This window comes from Rhincodon typus, chromosome 17 (assembly GCF_021869965.1).
Source record: "Rhincodon typus isolate 14 chromosome 17, sRhiTyp1.1, whole genome shotgun sequence".
Lineage (NCBI taxonomy): Eukaryota > Metazoa > Chordata > Chondrichthyes > Orectolobiformes > Rhincodontidae > Rhincodon > Rhincodon typus.
This window is the reverse complement of record NC_063348.1, coordinates 29,935,654-29,950,094: the sequence shown is the minus strand read 5'-3', so window position 1 is coordinate 29,950,094 and position 14,441 is coordinate 29,935,654. Positions and strand designations below refer to the sequence as shown.

Here is a 14,441-nt window from a genome sequence, read left to right as displayed (position 1 = left end):
AAATAAACACATTGAACTCGACCCCATATACATTCCACTACGGAGGAAACCCAGAGGTGAGGCAATCCATCGCAACGGATCCCAGAGTTTAAAAGCCAGGTGGGAAAACACACCGACGCTTCATCAGAGGCTGCACGGAGGACGTTACCAAGCACAGTAACGAAACGTCTGCGGAACAACAAACCAGCTCGGCGAGCCAACCAACCTCAACGATCTGTTTCCATGCTGTATGGCTCTATAGCTAACTGTATTCCAGCCAAATTTACAGATGATATAAAGATAAATGGGAAAGCAAGTTGTGAAGAGGACACAAGGAGTCAGTATAGATAGCTTAAGAGAACGGACAATATTTAGCAGATGGAGCATAATGTGGGAAATATGGTGTCTTTTTTTTCTGAATTCATAGGAAATTATGTAACTGGGAGAAAGCATTTTGTTTGTGTTTTAAGTTAGAAAAGTTAAAGAAAGACAGAACAAGGAAGACAAAAACAGCAAAATAGAGAGAAAGGGGAAGTTCTAGAAGTAGGATGCACAACAAAAACCAAAAATCAACAGATCTGCAAACTCAATGTTTATAGAGAAATCTTAGAAAATTAAACATTGATAGTGCCAAATCTAATATCCCCAAAACCAATCATGCCCTTCCACTCACTTTTCCTTCATGCTAACAGAAACCGGCAATCCAAGACGAAGCCAAACCATATATTCTACCTCACAGATTTGCAAAACCCCACAGTCCCAGTGTAGTGCTTTAACACCGTGCCTTCTACTCTAGTTGTGATACCAAAGCCTAGCACCAACCCCAATAGACTTAAACTTGCATCCTTCCTCTAAATTCCAAATATCTACCTTTCACGATTCATGTTGTTGAGCACTGTTATTTCTTCAAAAACAAAGTAAATACAAAGGAAAAAGATTATTTGGAAATGGCCCTGTCAAAGTAAGTAAAGTGAATAACAGACCTCAGTGGGTTTAAGACAATAAGACAAGGCATAGAATTAGGCCATTTGGCCTATCTAGTCTGCTCTGCCATTTGATCATGGCTCTGTTTCTCAAATCCATTTGCCTGCCTTCTCCCTGTAACCTTTGATCCCTTACTAATGAAGAACCTATCTGTCTTAAGTACACTCAATAACTTGGTCTCCACAACCTTCTGCAGCAATGAGTTCCACATATTCACCACCCTCTGGCTGAACAAATTCCTCCGCATCTCAGTTCTAAAGGATCATCCCTTAACCCTGAGGCTATATCCTCAGGTCCTAGTCTCTTCTACCAGTGGAAAAATCTTCTCCACTTCCACTCTATCCAGGCCTCTCAATATGCTGTCAGTTTCAATCAGATCCCCCCCTCATCCTTCTAAACTCCATCTAGAACAGATGCAGAGTCCTCAACGGTTCCTCAAATGATAAATCTTTCATCCCTGGAATCATTCTTATAAATGTTCTCCGGGCTCCATCCAATTCCAGCACATTCTTCTTTCAATACAGGGCCCAAAACTGCTCATAATATTCAATGAGGTCCACCTGGTTCTAATCATTACAGACTCGCAAGTCCTTTTGCACACAGATAGACGATGAGCAACAGCATAGTAACATAGTGAAGATGGTGGCATTGGAAATATATGGAGACTATGAGCTCATTAGTGAACAACTATCTAAACAAATGATTGCAGACCAGAATGGTGCATTTTGTATACTGGAATCCTCAGTGACTGTGCTCCGGGTCTGTAATGATTAGAACCAGGTGGACCTCATTAACTACCAGGTTCTTGATTGGCGTTGTTAATCTGCGCCAATCAGGAAAGCCTTGGCTGACCAATATAACCAAGAGATTAGAATCTCCTCAGTTGAGGACCAACTCTGAGCCGGCCGGCCAGCCAGCCAGCGACAGTGTACTGTGCTACAGTAAATAAAGGATGACTTGGTAATGGGACACCAGACTCTGCAGTTATTTCAGAGTTCTAGTTCAGGATTCATTTAAGGTTAACATGCAGATTCAGTTGGCAGTTAGGAAGGCAAATGTAATGTTCGCATTCCTTTTGAGGGGGTTAGAATGCAAGAGCAGGGATGTACTGCTGAGGCTGTACAAGGCTGTGGTCACATTTTGAATATTATGAGCAGTTTTGGGCCCTGTATTGAAAGTATTATCAGTCCCTGCAAGTTTGGGAATAAGGAAGTGTGCAGTGGAGGGAGTTCTCTGTACAATGTATTGATGGTTCAGCTGACCGTATTCAAAACAAAAGGGAACAGGGGAGGCAGCTGGCTCGAGGAAGGAATAAAGTCAAACCAAACGCCAAAAGTTGGGCACTCAGACTTGTGCCCTGTCACTACCAACTAAGCTACATTTTGACCTTGACACCACAAATCAGGACTTTGAACACGATCAGTCTTTCCGAGTGAGCGTAGATCCCATAACTTGTCACAAGATTGCCATGACTTCCGTCCCAGTTAAGTGAAGACTCACCCCCCACACAGTACATTGCAAATCCTCAATACCCATCTCACGATGGGCAGAAACAATGGATCCTCTCAGTGCTTAGATCTAGACTCAAACTAATTTGTGATTTTATCCTTGCTGACTGGTAATTTTCTTTGTTAATTATTTATTCTGTGTCAATCAGACCCAAAACTTTTCTACTCATTTTAGTATTTTCCCCATCCTTTATAGTAAACACTAGATACACAAGATACAGAAAGAAGTCACTCATCAACCAAATTATGCACCATCAAAAATAAAATTCACATAATTTATACTTATGGAAGTACAGCCTGTAAATTTCAATGGGAATTATCTGTTTACTTCAATTAATCATTAAATAGGCATAGTGAGAAAGCACCATTTGATAGTAGAAGATATGAGGAACCATACCAGCTGCTGACTTCTATATTGCAGTATTTTCCAATTTCAAAATGCTGTCAACTCCTTCCTTTAGCTTGTTTGTTGGGACATTTGTATACAAAAAAATGTGACTCATTGCTGGCCTGATGATGCTCCCTGCTTCTTCCAAGCAGAAGACTGTTTCTTTGCATTGGTGGTATGCAAAGTATCCAGATGTAGAAATAATCTCCAGTATAAAGACTCAAACTTCAGAAAAATCCACAATGCTGCTCTCTCTGCAAAGTTCTTGGATTGTTTTTGGCAGATAGCTCACTCAATGAATGTAAATTTGAGAAAATAATTAATAATAAGGAAAGTATTGTGAAAGAGCAAGATACGGAACTGAATGCATAACTTTCAGAGAACTACTAAAAGTAAAATGGGATGAGCAGCCATTTGTGTTATAAAGTTCCACTATAATGTTGGAAGGAGCACAGGAGAAATAAGTAAATGTATACCTTCTCTCCAACAGAAGCTCAGTGCTGCTTTTGTCAAATAACATACAAGTATCATTATCAATTCTAATATTTACTTATTTTTTGTTTGTAGGTTCTGTATTTTTGTATTATTTATTTATATAGTTTCTGAACCTTTTTCTACAGCTTTGAAAGTCAGTTTGTGTGTTTTCTGGCTTATGTTAAAATGAGCTACAAAAAAAAATTGCAGCCATTGGATAGGACCTGAGAAGGAAGAAGTGCAGCAGAAAATTGCAAACATTAAACCTCGACAAGCCTAATGGCAGAGGTAGAATACAGAAAACAAAGATAAACAGCCAGAGGGGGGAAAAATATTGAGAAACCAAATGACAAAAACATCAACAAAAGGAAGTAAAAAGATGAAGACACAGTGAAAATCTTATGAAAACTAACAGGCAGCGAGCAAAAGGGAAAAATGAGGAAGGAAGAAAATATTCCAGAAAAGAAAAAATGAATCTCAAAGTAAGGAGGAAAAGGTCAAACTGGAAACAGTGAGAAAATACAAGCAGTAAACAGAAACGTAAAGACCATACTTCAAAAACATGCATGGGGAAAATTCAAAAAGCCAACTATTTGCAGTCATTTGAAAAAAAAATTCAAATCCTTTTTTGGAAACCAAGAGCACAATTTTAAGCTGATTGTTTTTGATCAAAATGTTTTACATCTTTAGGAAGGACAGACAGACGCAGGCACGAGTCTTGTTTGGGCAGGAGAGTGAAGAGACAGCATAGAAATAACATGCAAGTAGGAAGATAGAAAGAGGGCTAAATATTGAATCTGACTGTTGAAAAATGGAGACAGAGTAGTTTTAGGAGTTAGAAGCTGTACTATAACAGACGCACCTTCTAATTCACCATGGTACATCTACCCACTGAAGTTAGAAATGCAATCAGTGTATTAAGGTACTAATTAGTGTCAGAAGTCAGCAAACTATAGTTTAAGTAGTATACAACAGAATTCTACAACAATGTAGAAGTGCAGCACACAGATGAGATGAATTTAAAAAAGCATGATCTCATGTAATTTCTAAACATGAAAAGACTATTCCTGGTTTCAAAACAAGTGATTAAAAGAAAAATGTCAGGATTTTCAGATTAGGTTACCTGTGATTGAAAATTTTCATCACTTCCAACTGCGTTCTGTTTGAAGTGTTTTCCAGAAGTAGTTGGAAATGGAAATTGTTTCACGTTAAACAAAAAAACTAAAACGGCAGAGAAATCTATCCCATAAAACACATACCTTGCTCTCAGTCAATCATATCCAGCTATCTCAATTAACCAAAACAAAAATAAAAACAGCTGCGGAAACTCAACAGATCTGGCAGCATCTCTGGAGAGAAAGCAGAGTTAATGTTTCAAGTCCAGTGACCTTTTTCAAATTCAGGCCGAGTTTCTCCAAAAGTTTCTGTTTCTCTATTAGATCATCTGCACCCGCAGTTGTTTGTTCTACTTTAGTCTCAACTAACTGTTTGTTCTTCCTAGCTTACAATTATCAACTGAAAACATTGCATGAAACATTAGAAGGTCAGAACATGAATAGCAAATGTAAAATTGGACTTGCTTATTCAAAATATAAAACTATTCTCAAAGTATTATATAATCATACAGCAGAGTACATATTACTTCAAATTTGATACTCACCTGATATTGATAATTTCTGAACCATTGTTTCAAGTCCCAGTCCCATAGGATCATCTGCAATGTAGGAAATGAAATATAATTAACATAATATAGTTGTAAAATATATCTGCATCATTCGTAGCAACAAAGTTAAATTAACTACACAGCTATCAATACCATATTCCCACCAGACAAAGTATTTTTAATTTTTATTGGGAAAAGATGGGATGCAGAGAGACAGGATAAAGGACAGAGCTGCAGGAAGAGAATAAGGAATAAGTACTTTGTTAATGCCAGAAGCAGCTGAGGGGCAGACTTTGGTTTTCGGTGAGGCAGCTATATACACAGAAAGCCCTTTACAAAAAGCAGAGCACTTTTTTAAGCCAGAAAAACTAGATGGACAACAGTTTTAGCAAACCGTCAGAAGGAAAAATTTAATTAAGCCAGTATTTATCTTATACCCTCTTCTCATGTCCAATATTGCACCACAACTGGATGGAACAGTTTTCACTCCATGCCTTCCTGGCCCTTGCTGTTTAAAACAAAATTAACATTTTGCCTTTCTACTGTTATGCTGAAAGAACCTCCCAAATGCTGCCTTGTTCCATAAAAGTGTGAAACTAGACCTGGATATGGTTTTCCTCCATTCAAATAGGTGAAAAATGTCCATATTTTTAAAATCATCAAATGCAGGCAAAAAGACTTGAATCTAACTTCCAATGCTTAAAAAAAAAGGCAAGGTCCCCCAAACAGGTCACCTGGTTTCCACTGTGTAAGAAATGACATAAAAAGTCATGTGCACAGCATTAAAAATTCTTCCATTAATTACTTGGTAATCTATTTCCTATAACACCTGGTCATCACATTTTCTGGACAATGTTCCGTTTTGTTATGAAACTCCCTTCCCATTGTCTGGTATAAATAACACTAGTACGTCTCTGTCCAGCAGCAAGGCAGCATCAACTTACACCATCTTTAATATTGCAAAACATCTCCAGCCATTAAACAGGAGTATCAGTAAATGAAAGTTTAACACAGGAGTTACAAAAAAAAATATTTTCTGACAGGTATGCAAAACTGGAATCTAAGAGGTGCGTTTTCAGGAATATATGAACATACGAACAAGGAACACATCCAGTAGGACACTCATCCCTTTAGGCCTGCTCAGCCATTCAATAAGAATCATGGTTGAGCTGATTTTAACTTCAACTCTACATTCCTGCATTCCCCCAATAATCTTTCATCCCTTTGGTGATTAAGAATCTATCTACCTTGGCCTTAAAAAAAAATTTAAAGGATTCTGCATTCACTGCCTTTTGGAGGAAGGGAATTCCAAAGACTCTCAAGCCCAAAAGACAAAGTTTTCCTTATCTCTCTCTTAAATGGGCACCCCCTTATTTTTAAACTATGATCCCTAGTTCTAGATTTTCCTACAAGAGGAAACATCCTTTCCTCATCCACCCGGTCAAGTGCCCTCAGGATCTTGTATGTTTCAATGAAGTCGGGTCTGATTCTTCCGAACTCCAGAGGACACAGGCCTAATCTGTATAGCTTTTCCTCAAAGCGATCTGCTCATTTCAAGGATTGGTCCAGTAAACCTTCGCTGAACTGTTTCCAATGCATTAAAATCCTTCCAAAGTGACCAGTGCTGTACATAGTACTCCAGACACGGTCACAGGAATACCTTGTGTAATTGAAGCATAACCTCCCTACTCTTGCATTCAATTCCACTCACAATAAAACATCACATTCTATTAGCTTTCCTAATTACTTGCTGTACCTGCATGCTGACCTTCTGCGATTCACGTAACAGGACACCCAGATCACTCTACAACCTCTCACCACTGAGATAGTTTATCTTGTTCTTCCAGCCAAAATGGACAATTACACACTTTCCCACATTAAGCTCAATTTGCCAGGTCTTTGCCTACCCACTTAACCTATCCATATCTGTTTGTATCAGAGATAGTAGGAACTGCAGATGCTGGAAAATCTGAGACAACAAGGTGCAGAGCTGGATGAACACAGCAGGCCAAGCAGCATCATAGGAGCAGTAGGGCTGACGTTTCGGGCCTAGACTCTTCATCAGAAATGGGGGAGGGGAAGGGGGTTCTGAAATAAATAGGGAGAGAGGTGGAGGCGGATAGAAGATGGATAGAGGAGAAGATAGGTGGAGAGGAAACAGAAAGGTCAAAGAGGCGGAGATGGAGCCAATAAAGGTGAGTGTAGGTGGGGAGGTAGGGAGGAGATAGGTCAGTCCAGGGAGGACAGACAGGTCAAGGGGGCGGGATGAGGTTAGTATGTGTTTGTAGGCTCCTTTTATTCTCCTCACAACTCATTTTCCTGCCTATCTTTGCATTATCAGCAAATTCAATTCCTTCATCCAAATTATTCACATGAATTGTAGAGTTGACGCTCCAGCACTAAGCCTGTGGCAAACACTTGTGACATTCTACTAGCCTGAAAATGACCCAATTTTTCCTACATTCTGCTTCCTGTTAGCCAATCTTTTATCCATGCCAATGCTACCCCAACACCATGTGCGATTATTTTCTATAATAACGTTTGATGCATGACCTGATCAAATGCCTCCCAGAAATCCAAGTACAATCCGTACATTGGTTCCTCTTATCCTTAACATAAGTTACTTCAAGAACTCCAATAAATTAGCTAAACATGACAAAACTATGTTGGCTCTGTCCGATGACCTTAAATTTATCCAAGTGCCCTGCTATAATACATTTAATCATAGCTTCAGACACTTTCCATATTATAGGCGTGAAGCCAGCTGCAATGTAGTTTCCTGCTTTTTACCTCCACCCCCATTTTGACTAGAGGAGTTACATTCTTTATTTTCCAATCTAATGGAACCTTCTTCAAAGCTAATGACAGTTGGAAAATTAAAGCCAATACAACAAATCTTTCACTAGCTACTTCTTTTAAAACCCTAGGACGATATCCATCAGGATCCAGGGAGTGTCTTAAATGAAAAAAAAAACAAGAATGCAAGAAAGAGGAGGAATAGGCCAATCAGCCCTTCAAGCCCACCTCACCCTCCATGAGATCATGGCTGATCTTCTACTTTAACATTACTTTCCAGCCTTGTAACTTTTGATGTTTTTAATATTTAGAGATTTATAAGTCTCAGGCTCTAGCATACTTAGCAACTGAACCCCCACAGCCTACTGAGACAGACAATTACAAAATTCAACACGCCGTCAGTGAAGAAATTCCTTCCCATCCCGGTCCTAAATGGTTGGCCCCTTGTTCTGCTTCCAAGTTTGAGAACTTCAGCTCAGTGAAGTAGCTGTTCCTGCATCTGTCCTATAGATTTCTGAGAGAATTGTGTATGACAGAATGAGCTCACTCATTTTTCTGAACTGTAGACTGGGTTTCTTTCCTTGAAAGTTTGATGATGCTTCCAGTCGTAGCTCATGGATCTCCTGGTTATTCTTGCCAAACAGTCTTGATGCTTCCTGGCAGAGCAACCTAAAGTGTCCTCCCTGGTGGTGTTTAAGATGGATTGAAGGGCAGACAAGGTGTTGTGGACATTCTATGATTCCTGTTTGGTGAGCACTGTCAGTTGGCTGTGAGGACTAACTCACAGCACTTCATTCAACCCCAAGTCCAACATTGGATTTTCTTCAGCAGTGTGACTGCTGCAGGTGTCAAAGTCATTTTTGGGCCAAGCTGCAGGAGACTGAAGACCAGATTAGTCGATGATCAGTTTAGCAGTCAATAGTGCCTTGAATGTAAAACCCTCCGCTAACCTTAAACTACCTTGTGGTGGTGTCAAATGGTTAATTGCTCTTAAAGTCTATTTACTGGCAACGGTGCACACATGGCAGACCCGACAGAAGGTACAGATAGATACAATCCAATTAAAAATGTGGAGATGATTGAAGTCACAAGGCAAAAAAAGGGATGACAGTAGCAGCTGCACCTTGGGATAGCAACAGGAACAGACTGCAGTGGCAACATACGGCAGGAAGTTCAAGTGACAGGATTAGACAGGGAGCCTTTCAAAAGTAAAAGAAATTAAACAAATATGCAGACGACAATTGAAACCTGCTCTAAAATCTCTTGAATCTCCCTCATCATTAACACAAGTTGGACCTATTTTTATATGAATTCTCTGTTGAATGAATGGTTTGTCCTCTTTTCATTTTATGGACCTGAAAACTTGGAAAGAGCCGCTTTTCATCATTCATTATTGAACATACAGCCAAAATCTTTGATATCTGCTGGCAACTGAGCATAATCATGGAACATGTATTTAAACTTGACATGATACCGAGATTTCACGGCATGTGCTTGGAGGTCCACAAAGACTTGGGCCATGTCAAGAGTGAATTAGTGCAAAACACCCTGTGTCTCTTGGAACAGGACTGAAATTTGGAAGGATTATTCTGTAACTGCTCTTCTAAGTATCGAACTGAGGCACTACACAGAATGCAGAAAATACACCCAGCCATCAATCTGACACTCATATTATGCTTTAAAACATCTGTGAAATCAAAGAAGGCTTTTACTTCACAAGCTTTATGAAAATATCACACACACACGAAACCAACTGAATTAAGAACTTCCACTCTTGTGCTGTTCAATCTCACTGTAAAAACACATGACAAAGCTACATCTTATTGAATGGAGGCACCATCATAACTAAATGCTTATGGATTTATTTGAATATTGAAGAGAAATAACAAAAAAGGCAAGCTATCAAACCATTTTGTCTTGCAGTCATGGGGACAGGATTGCAAAATACCAAATTGCAATGTGAATAACAGGTTATACTTTGTGAGAAAAAGGATGTTGACGGATTGGCATTTTCCATGAGAACATTCTTGACATGCAGAATAAATTGCTCCTCCCTTTCAAATTAGGTATTCTTGCGAGTCTGTCCTGATTTTCCCAAAACAAAAAGCTTTCACACATGTTTTTGCATCCAGTAATACTCAATTCTCAACTATTGGGTGACTATTCACAATTACAATTAAAACATTCTGAAAAGCTAATTAGATGTAGCAAATTTTGCCAGATTTATTTTAAAAAAAACCCACTTTTGTTGAAAGTAAGTTTTTCATTTTTTAAGTTTACCTTCTTTTTAAATGGTGTTCATCTAATCGTGACCAGTTATTCATGTCTGAAAACTAAAATTTAAAGTGATATTATGCACGTGACAACTGAAATGAACTCCACAGAGGCTGGTATCCCCTCACCAAATCACCCTTTGTTTACACATGGGGAGTCCTTGACACTGGTCCGGCTTCCTCAGAGCCAGCTGTCAGTGAACAGAACTTCTGACACTCCTGCTCTCATCTGTCAGCCAAGGCTACCTGATTAGAACAAAAGCAAAGTTGCTGGAAAAGCTCAGCAGGTCTGGCAGCATCTGTGAAGGAGAAAACAGAGTTAACGTTTCAGGTCCAGTGACCCTTCCTTCCCCTTTGTTTTTGTTCCTGATTTACAGCATCCGCAGTTCTTTTGGTTTTTGTTTTACCTGATTGGGGCTGTTACTCTGGTCCAATCAGGGAATTCATATGCTATGACATTGATCTGGGTTACCTCATGATAATCTCTACATCCCTCCCCCTCTGAGCCCAAGGACATAGACTAGTTTTTTTCGTAGCTCCTCCTTGGGCATTTTAGCACGAAATCAGGTTCCTCTAACTCTGCCTCTGATACGGGAGGCACGTAACGCACAGAAGCGCGGCATGTAAAGAACAGTAGCTTGCCTCTTGTGCGCAGAGCATTTTGGAAAAAATTAATTCTCTTCTTCAGGCGACAGGCATCAAGGGGGTGACATCCAGTGTGACTATCTCAGATTCGGAGGGATCTTCAACACAGAGGGAGAACCCATGGGTTGCAGAACAAATGGAAAGGCTGTTGAGGAGCTGGGTATGTTTTGCTCCTGCATGGTTTGCAAGGAACTGGGACAGTTTTGTCTCTTGTGAAGCTATAGGCTGTTTCTTTAAGCCTGCTTTCAAAGTTTGGACTGATCTTTCTGCCAGAGCATTGGATGATCAATGGTATGGAGCTGTCCTTGTATATCGAATACCATTCAACTTCAGGAAATACTCAAATTCCCTGCTGGTAAACGATGGCCCGTCATCTGTGAGTAACACACGTGGAAGTCTGTGTGTTGAAAAACATGCATGCAGTTTATTTATCGTCGTCCCCGTGTTCGACAAATGAACTCGATGCATGTCCAGCCACTTTGAGTGGGCATCCAAATGGCTAAGAACATTGAGCCCACAAAAGGACCTGCAAAGTCAGCGTGTACCCAAGCCCAGGGTTTACAAGGCCATTCTCATGATGTGGGGGGAGTTCCTAGCAGTAATTTTTGCCCTTGCTAGCACTCTCGGCACTGGCCCACCGATGCAGCTATGTCTGCATCCAGTCTTGGCCACCAGACGTAACTTCACGCCAACATCTTCATTTTGGAAACCTGGATGACCCCGGTGGAGTTCGGACAATATCTGGTGATAACCTTTGCTCAGGACAATCATCCTTACTCCCCATAATAATATGCCATCTCTACTGTGATCTGGTCTCTCTGGGTCCAAAAAGGTTTCAATTCTGGTTGTGACAGCCTTTTGCTTTCCCCCCATCACCACCAGCTGTTTCAGTTTTGACAGGACTGGATTTTTCTGCATCCAAAGTCTTATTCGTCAGCTGTGACCGAAAGTGTATCAGAAAATTTAAAATCATTACAGACTCTTCAGGTGGTGTGTCTGCCAGTGGGAGGCAGCTCAATCCATCTACATTTACCACTTGGATTCCTGGATGGTGTTCCAACTTGCACTTAGTATGAGAGCCCACTGCTGTAGCCCTTGCAGGGATTTGTGATCTGTCATTATTACAAATTTATATCCGTAAAGGTGTTGGTGTACTTCTAGGTTCCAAATATGACCGCCAAACCTGCCTTCTCTATCTGAGTGCATTTACACTTTGCATTAGCTATTCATGCGCCATTGAGCATTACTCTCCACGGGGCCACCTATGAGCTAATTCTACCCTGATGCCATACGGGAGGCATTGCATGTCAATACCACATCTCACCTGGGATCATAGTGTGTCAGCATCTTAGGGGATGATAGTTGTTTCTTCACCTCCCTGAAAACCATGGATTGGCTACACAACCATTTCCAAGGCTGGCCCTTCTTAAGATGCAAAGGTGCTAGAATGGCAGCCAGGTTATGTATGGACATTTTGCAATTATTCACCAGTCCAAGGAAAGATCCAAGCTCTGTTACAGATGTGGGAGCCAGGTCACCTTTGACTGTCCTCACTTTATCCTCCAACAGATGTAACCTGGTCTTGTCGATTCTGTAGCCCAAGTCGATCAACTGGAGTGCCTGGAACACATATTTTTGCCTTCTAAGGCATACACTTGCCTGGGAGAAATGTCTAAGGACTACGTCCAAGCCTTGCAGCTGGAGAGAGACTTGCTAGCATTATTGGTACATGACAATGGAAGGGAATTTCATAACAAACAGAACATTGTCAAGAAAGTTCGATGACCAGGTGTTATAGGAAATAGATTGGCAAGTAATTAAAGGAAGAACTTTTATACAATGAACATGACTTTCTAATACACTTTACTAAGCTTCTCATTAATCTTCCCTGTTATTATCTTCCCTACATGTCAACTTGATAAATGATGACCTGGACATCATAAATATTTTCCATTGTCTGCTGAAAAATTGCACAGGCTGACAACACCCCAAATGGCAGTGTTGTATGTAGGTATAAACCCTCATGTGTATTAATTGCAGCATACTTCTGGGAATCTTCATCTATCCACAACTGCAAGTATGAATGGTTCATGTCCAGCTTTGTGAAGGACAGCCGCCCTGGCAGCTTTGCATATAAATCCTCATTGGAAGACACTGGGTATTTATCCAGTTGCAAAAAGCAGTTTACTGCTTGCTTAAAAGTCCTGCAAACCGACCCGTCAGACTTCAAATCAGCACAATCTGTTGCCCATTCCGCAAACCGGACTGGTTTGATGATTCCTTTGCTTTCCATCCTTCTGATTACTGCCTGTACTTTTCCCCATAAGGAAAATGGGCATTGTGTAGGCCTTGCAGAATTGTGGAATTGCTTCCTGGTCAACATGCAAGGTGGCCTTGGCTCCTTTGATAGTCCCTAGACCTTCCTGAAAAATATCCGGATATTTAGTTAGGAGTACATGCAGGCAGCCATTTTCTAATCAAAAATGTTGAGATAATCTCGGTGAACCTTTCTCAAATAATTTTATTCCATTAAGTTTAGGCCCATGTCTTTACTACAATCAGTGGTAATTGAACCAGCTTCTCATAAGAGACCAGAACCGAAGTTGTACACTTATTCTGTAAATGCTCCCTGGTATAGGTTCTCAGTCTAGCCGAGGTTTTGCACAAACATAAGGGTTTAAGTCCAGGGCGCATTTTGTTAAAGAATAGTTCTGTGATCACTGAATTGGCCCATGCTGATATCAACCTCCACTAGAACCAGGCGAACATTTAACCAGACGTTTATTTTGATTGAAACACAAACAGAAGTTGCTGGAAAGGCTCAACAGGTCTGGCATCATATGTGAAGAGAAATCTTCACAGCAACTTCTGTTTTTGTTTCTGAGTTACAGCATCTACAGTTCTTTTAGCATTTATTTTGATTGGTTCTGATTTGGATGTTGCTAAGCATTTTAGTTGTTCCAAACCAAATATCGGTGGACTTTCCAGGATGTGCACTCTTCTGTATACTGCCCGAGTTCTCTTGCTCAATTTAGGTTTCGTGGGACCCTTTTGCTGTCTCAAGTCTGCATACCGGGAGCAACTACAATGGGTTGCCAGCCCGGATCATGAAGAAAATTTTGACATATACCTAACGGGCTCTCAGCATCTTATTAAGGGTTAAACCAACATCACATGCCTCTGCCGGTCATCTTAACCTAGTCAAAAATCTGTATACAGTTTCCCCTGGTTCTCGAATTGCTGAGTAAAACCCATAGTGTCTTAGAATTAGAGGACACTTGGGGGTTGTAATATTCCTGAACTAAATCCTTCAACACTTGACAGGTTTTAGTATCTGGCGTGTCAGGGAAAGTTAGGCTCCTGAAAACCAAAAAGGCTGAGGGTCCACAAGCAATCAGGAGAATTACTTGTTGCTTTCCATCTGCCCAAACATCATTTGGCCAGAAAAAGTAACACTTTCTTTCCACAGAGATAGTAGGAACTGTAGATGCTGGAGAATCCGAGACAACAAGGTGCAAGGCTGGATGAACACAGCAGGCCAAGCAGCATCATAGGAGCAGAGAGGCTGACGTTTCGGGCCTAGACCCTTCATCAGAAAAGGGGGAGGGGAAGGGGGTTTTGAAATAAATAGGGAGAGAGTGGGAGGCGGATAGAAGAGGGATGGAGGAGAGGATAGGTGGAGAAGAAACAAACAGGTCGAAGAGGCGGGGATGGGGCCAGGAAAGGTGAGT

The 14,441-nt window shown here is 40.6% G+C and overlaps 1 protein-coding gene across 1 annotated transcript in view; it reads right to left on the bottom strand.

The window, feature by feature from the left end:
• The window catches only part of pde3b (phosphodiesterase 3B), a 240,619-nt gene that overhangs the window by 88,712 nt on the left and 137,466 nt on the right, over positions 1-14,441 (bottom strand). The window contains exon 2 of the mRNA XM_048607335.1: positions 4,994-5,047. Coding sequence (XP_048463292.1) covers positions 4,994-5,047 — 54 coding nt within the window. The remainder of the gene's footprint in view (positions 1-4,993; positions 5,048-14,441) is intronic.